The sequence below is a fragment of the Artibeus jamaicensis genome, unplaced genomic scaffold (genome assembly GCF_021234435.1).
Source record: "Artibeus jamaicensis isolate MK-2021 breed Jamaican fruit bat unplaced genomic scaffold, CSHL_Jam_final scaffold_614, whole genome shotgun sequence".
Classification (NCBI taxonomy): Eukaryota; Metazoa; Chordata; class Mammalia; order Chiroptera; family Phyllostomidae; genus Artibeus; species Artibeus jamaicensis.
The window spans coordinates 3,565,262-3,572,110 of record NW_026522050.1 but is presented as its reverse complement, the minus strand read 5'-3'; the positions used below and the strand labels follow the sequence as shown (position 1 = coordinate 3,572,110).

Genomic DNA, 6,849 nt, shown 5'->3' with positions numbered 1-6,849 from the left:
CAAGAATTCGAAGACAACAGCTGGGTACCAAATTACTTTATTTGAAGGAACGGTACAAATGAAGGACGTAAGTGGATGATTGGTAGAAGTTATAGAAAAGGTAAAGGTGACTCCAACATGCACACACTGCTTTGGTGACCAGGGAAGTCACTCCCGTGGCAGTGGGAAGGCAGCCTGAGGCTTAGCTGTCTGCACTCTCTCCCAGAGTGTGCTTGTCAAAGAGATACTCTCCCATGCCAGATCCAGGGGCCCCCAACCTGCGCAAGTTGGTCACATGGTCACCCAGCTCTTTGATGGATTTCACCTGCTCATCCAGGTAGTGAGTCTCGATGAAGTCACACAGCTAGAAGAAAAAGAACGGGGAAGAAAGTTACTGGTAAACTTGCCCAGCCAACTAAGGAAAAATGAGTTCCTCCGTTCACTCCCCGGTTGCGAATACTTACATGAGGATCATTTTTTTCAGTGGCCAGTTTGTGCAAGTCCAGTAGGGACTGATTCACACTTTTTTCCAAGTGCAGTGCACACTCCATTGCATTGAGCCCATTCTCCCAGTCATCGCGTTCCGGTTTCTGAAGAAGAGGAAGTCAGGTCAATGCACCTACAATTTCTACCAAGTAAATAAACCATGGCAATTCAGTAGGCACCTACTATGTGACCTTTTGACAAAAGGAACATTTAAGTTTTCCTTGGTAAGTTTCCACCCTTGATAAATTTAACACCCTCACCCTTTACCGTTTGCCTATTTGGGCTTAGATGATGGGCATAAGAAGCACAAAAGCCAAAGTCTCATCATTTAAAAAGAAAACTGCTAGTCACAGAGTGATACCTGACACCGAGTGATACCTGACACCTAAGGACTGCTCGATTAATCCGGAGGCGTGCCAACCCTAGGACCTTTGTTCACCTTGATGTCCTGGAGGAAGATCCGGCCCCCGCGTTGGTTCTGCAGCTTCATCAGTTTCTCAGCATGTTCCCTCTCCTCATGAGATTGGTGAAGAAAATACTTAGCAAAGTTCTTCAAAGCCACATCATCACGGTCAAAGTAGTAAGACTAAAAGTGGAACACGAACATGTTAGGGGTGGGTTGTGTTCCTGGATTGGTTTCTATTCTCTAATGCAAAAACAGAACCCGATACTTCCAACTTAAGTTTACTAAAGGAACCTTCAGAATATCACAGGAATTGCCTCCAGTACGAAACATACTGCAAAGTTCTTAAAGCCAGTGTTGAGTTTCACTGGTGAGGGTGCTGAAGTATTTATCCTGAACTGTTAGTGCCTTCTTCCCCTCTTTCCTGATAAACCCATCAAAGGTGTGCTGGTCAGCTTGCAAGCAGAGGGAAGGATTTCTAAAATTTACCCACTAGGCAAGGCCACAACTTCAAGCAGAGCTAATGTAGATAAATAAGACCAGTAGAAAGCAAAAACTTGATTCCAGTTTTACACATTTTGCTGTATTCTGTTCCTGAAATGAATGGCAGTTACAGAAATCCAGACCTGTTTTCAAATCCATCTGGAACACGTCTATTCCTGGATAATTTGCACAATCCTAAAATAACTGAAAGATTTTGTAAAACTGATCTCACCAATTATAGGGAAAAATCCCTTGCCCAGTAACTGTTGGCAGATTTTACCCAAGAACTGAGAGTTCAATGAGTGGGCTACAATTCTCAGACACAAAAAGGATAAAGAATTATCCAGGCACTGGGATGCGTGACTAAGACAACTTCGAGTCCACAGAAGGGGAGATTTCTACAGTGAGGCTCAGAGATAAGCAGAGCTGAGGGGTGGAAACAGTTGCTCGGCAGTGAGAGGCCCACGGGAGATAAAGACACTTTGCACCAGCCCCCAAGGTTGCTATTTGACACCATTACCCAGCAGGCTCCGCCATAACCAGGGGGATGGGAGCTGGACTTCTCCACCCCTTAGGTGAGCAAACCGGGGGTCCTCAGGGGCACGTGATCAGACTCAGCAGGATTGGAAATGCAAAAATATACCTTCCTAACTGCAGAATTGTACAGTTCCTAAACGATGCAGGCCCAGGATTTCCAGAAAACGCACTCTCTTTAACCATAAAATGGTGCACAGAGCCAGCCCTCGCCTATGAGGAAGCCCTCCCAGTAGGCAGTCGGAAAGGGCGAAGTGCCCGGAATTTCTGCGCAAGACAAGTCTCGAGATACTTGAATCAGCCTTCCCAAGCACTGGGAAACATTTTCCCAAAGGGCGCACATAGGTTGCGCGGGGAAGGAGACCAGGAGACCACAAACGGTAGCCACAACCTCCGCCCCACCCCCGGAGAGGCTGCACGCCCCTTCTCCGCCAAGCCACCCGGGGAGACCCCGCCAGGCCTCACCATGGACAGGTAGACGTAGGAAGCGTAGAGCTCCAGGTTGATCTGGCGGTTGATGGCGGCCTCCGAGTCCTGGTGGTAGTTCTGGCGCACCTGCGAGACGGATGTGGTCATGATGGCGGCTAAGGACAGGCGGCTTCGCGGTGCTGGAGCGGTGGTGGGGACCTTGGGATGGTCCGAGGGCGCTTTGAGGAGGTGGCAGAAGGATGGATCTGGACAGCTGGCTGGGATGGGGGGGGTCGAGCGCCGGGTTCCGTTCAAGCACTGTTGAAGCAGGAAACCACGGCAACTCTCCGCGAAGACTCTGGCGCAGTGTCCAGCCACCCCACTTTTATAGCAGGAGCAGGCGTCACACCTGCCCTGACCAATCACAGATCCCGCCTGCCGCGCCTAGCCCCGCCCCTCCTTGGGGGGGGGGAGCGCGGGGCTCCACCCGGTTGCCGCTTTGGGGGTGGGGAGGTCTGGGCCCGTGTTGTGTGCGCGCGGGATCATTGCGGAGGCTGGTGGCTCTCTGTGCTAAGCGCTTGGTTTTGGAGGGGTTGTTGACCCAGCTCGGATCCCGGACCCCAGTGGCGTTCTGGGTCCTGGAACCCACGGGAAACTGTCCCTGAGGTCCCTAACGGTATTCTAATTTTGTGGGTCTAGGGCCCGTTCATCAGAGCGTCAGAGCAGCAGTTACCACACCCCGATATTGCAGATTGGGAAAGTGAAAACATGGGCCCTAGGAGGCCGAATGAGTCAGGATGGACTGGAAAAGAGCGAGGCGGCGTGGGGCCTACAGCCATCTGGATCCGCCCCGCCAACTTTAGCAGAAAACAAATATGGCTCCCGGGCACTGCAGTTTATGCAACAAAGACCGGGAGGGCAGCCTTCCCCGAGGGAGCCAAGGGGGTGAGTGAGCCGCCTGGGTTTCTGAGGAAACCACTGGTGATGCTTAAAACAGAGATCGGAGGTTAGAAAAAAAAAGATAGAGAGAAGCGACTTGGATCTGAGAGCCGATGCTGGGTGGCCATTTTGAAATGACCTCTTTTTTCAGGTGTGACAGGCACCCGGGACCCCGAAGGGCAGGTCCAATGCCGGGCCGATGCATGTGGCTTACAGCTGTGTCCCAAGCTGGGTGTGAATTTGTGGGTGACAGAACTGGAGCTAGGCTGGATCTCCCGAGTCTGCTGGCTTCAAGGTTCACTATTCTTAGCCAGGTTCTTCTGTACATAGGTGGGAGACATGTCCAAGGTTCCTTCCAGTATGCTCACAAATCTGAAACTGGAAGCTGGACTTAACAAACCTAAAAAGAAAAAAAAAAGGAGGGGGGTATTTTATTCAAATATTAAAACAAGTTGCTGATGGAATTATGGCACTTGCTTCATTTCCAAATGCACATGTATTACTTTCAGAAAAAATCTACTGGGGATAGAGCTGCATTAGAGTCAGCAGAAAGATACTGGGAGGACAGAGGAACAGTTGCCTTACCCAGTCTGGGCTAAGTTTGAAGACAAAGTCAAGGAAAGGTGAAGTGGAGGAGGGAGGTGCAGGAGGGAATTCCAGGCAGAGCGAACAGTGTATGCAAAGGGGTGGAAATGCCTGGTCTGCCCAGGGTACATGAAGGAAGTGTGTGGTCTGGGACAGCAGAGTCACGTTGGAGAATGCTGGGAGGGTCGTGTAGGGGCCAGGTCAGGAAGGGCTGTGTGCCATAAAAAGGGGCTACACTTTATTCTGGAGGACATGGGGACACTACGGGATTTCTTGCCAGGGAGGTACTGCCGGCTTGGTTTTGTTTTCAGATACCTTTGAATCAACCCCACACTACTAGGATACGAGTATAGCTAAACCATCAGTGGCCGAGCTTTTCTATATAAACAATAACCACCAGTTAGAAAATGTAGTAAGAGAAAATCTTTCATTTATATTGGCACCAAAAGCCGAGAGTACCTAGGAACAAAGTTAACAAGAGATGTGAGGAGAAAACTAAGTGTTTACTGCTGGACAGGTAAGAAAACTTGCGTCAGTGAAGAGACACCATGTTTCCAGACAGCCAACCCCAGTTCTGCAAAGATGTCGATTCTCCTAAAATAAACCTATAAATTCAGTGCAGTTTCTGTCAAATGAAGTGGGGTTTTTTTTTTTTTTGAAACTTGACAAAAATGATTCCAAAGTTCATTTGGAAGAGTAAGTGTGTAAAATAAGTGATAAGCCTTTGAGGGTAGATTTGCTTCCTTGATATTATGAAAAAAACAAAACCAGACAACTGAAGTACTGCCAACAGCTGGTACTGGCACAGAGAGAGAGAGAGCACAGCAGTGCAGGGAGCAGCCCTACCCGCATACAGCGGGAACTTGGGGGATGTGAAAGTGGCATTTCAAATTAGGGAAGAAAGAGTGGGTTCAACAAATTATGCTGAAACGATTGACAGTCATGTGGAAGAAAATGACTCACTGTATTTCAAAACCTATTTCGGATGGATTACAGATTCAAGCCTTAAAAAAAGCCTATAAAGTTACTGGAAGAATAGACAGAAGACCATCTTAGAATTTGGGGGTAGGGAGTATTCTGAGGCTGTCAAAAGCCATAAAAGGACAGTTGGCAGTTTTGGCCACTTAAAAGTGAAAAGCTGTAAGACAAGAGATGCCATACACAAAGTTAAAATTCAAGTGGCCTATTGAGTTGATGGTGTTTGTAGGCCCTACACATAGTAAAGGTGATAACTGTAGCATGTTCGTATGGGCGGGTCACGCCTTTTTTTACCACCCAAGCCACTGCAAGCACGGTAAGCTGCCGGAGGGCTGGCGTTGTTTCTGTCTTCATCCTGGGCTCCCAGCACTTTGCAAGGAGCCTGTTGCTTGGTGCCTGGTATTTGCTGAATGAACAGATGCTAGCATGATTGAATGTGGAGGCTGGATAAAGGTCAGGCCGGAGGGCTGGGTACTGGGTACTGAGAACAGCCCTACCTCCCATTGAGCAGAGGAGACAGAAAGCAGATCTGAGAGACATGAAGTCAGAACAGCTGGGATGAGGTGGCTGACTGGATATCATGGGGGTAGAGGTGAGGGGTGGGAGGCGGCCAAGAGAGCCCCCCAGCTTTCTTGCCTGGGCTGCAGCTGGCATTCACTGAGATGGGGAGCACAGGAGGAAATGCTGTCTCGGGGGAAGGCCGTTGGGGGGGGCCAGCTAGGTTTTAGACTGGAGGTGCCGAGTTTCCGGACGTCCAGGTAGACGGAGCCCCCATGAAGTTAGGATCCACAGGAATGAGGGGGGTCCGTGGCAGTAAGGCATTTGGTTAAACACAGCGGCTGCTGAGAACTTCACAGCAAAACTGAGGGACAGCTTGGGCTGTAAAAGGTTGCCAGGGGAGGTTGTCTGGGAAGAGTTAAAGGAAAATCTCCCGCTGATGTGTGTGTGTGTCTGTGTGTTTGCTTAGGCCATTCCACACCTTCTGGGAAGCCAGTGTGTCAGAACTGGCAGCTCCATGCTTCTGGAGTCTTCTGAAGCAGGGGCCTAGTCTTTGCACCTTTGTTTACCAGAATTCTGCCCGCTACCCCTCTGGCCCCAGCTCCTCGTGACTTCGAGGAGGCGGGGAGCTTGGCGGGCTTCCTGGGACAGCAGCTTTGGTGGGAGGAGTCACAGGCAAAGGAAGAGCCTGTGGTTGTTTCTGTAAGACGCTGGCTCAGTGGGGCCTGGGGGTTGGAAACTGCTGTCCCACCGTGACTCAGCACTCTGCCGGTCTGGAGGGGCTGGGCGTGGGCTCCGAAAATGCTTTGTCAACGGGGGGGCAGAAGGCTTGGCGGACTGTGACTTAACCGTGGGGCCAGGGAAGGCACCGCCCTGCCCCCATTTCCTCATGTGGCTGGCTGCCCAGGCTGGACCTGGAACAAAGGGGCCTAGATCACCAGGCCCAGCCCTACACTGTGTTTTTGCTAGAAGGAGTGGGTGTCATTTTCCTACCCATCTATCCCTCAGTGCCTTCTGGCCTTAGAGGGAGTTTTCAGCAGATGTTGGGTCTCTCCCTTCTGGGTACGGTAGCTGTGGATTATACCTTAGGGTTCCACCGCTGGTGAGATCAGAGCCACTCAGAATGTCGAGGCTCAGACGAGACATCAGTGTTTCCAAATCACCGTGCTTTACAGAGAGGGAGGTGGGAGCCCCGTAGGAGGCCAGGGCTTGTCCAAGGCAGAAACCCACGCTGAAATGTAGGACTGGGCGCATAATGGAATATGACATGGTCATCAAAGACAAATTTGTTGCTGGCACGTGTATGTTGAAGTGATGTTACATGAAAAAACAGAGCCCAGAATAGTTCGTGTAAAGCTGGTTTACAGTGGAGAAAAACCGTAGGACTGGAAGCATAGAGGAGGGTTGGGAGAGAATGGATTGAGTAATGTTTTCACCGAATAGCTGATGTTTTAAATGTCTGGAATTTCCCCTGAGGTTGTATGTCAGAAATAGGAGTTTAGGAATTTCAAAATTGAGGAAAAAAAAAAACAAAACCAGTACTGAATGAGATTTAG

The 6,849-nt window shown here is 50.0% G+C and overlaps 1 protein-coding gene across 1 annotated transcript; it reads right to left on the bottom strand.

Annotated features, from left to right (window-relative positions):
- Positions 1–21: 21 nt before the first annotated feature.
- Positions 22–4,669, bottom strand: FTH1 (ferritin heavy chain 1). The gene is made up of 5 exons (XM_037137820.2): positions 4,664–4,669; positions 2,351–2,737; positions 905–1,051; positions 444–569; positions 22–343 (listed from the first exon to the last, which is right to left on the bottom strand). Exons 1-5 carry the CDS (start codon positions 4,667–4,669, stop codon positions 182–184), a joined length of 828 nt encoding a protein of 275 aa, XP_036993715.2. The 3' UTR covers positions 22–181.
- Between the last annotated feature and the right edge of the window lie 2,180 nt (positions 4,670–6,849).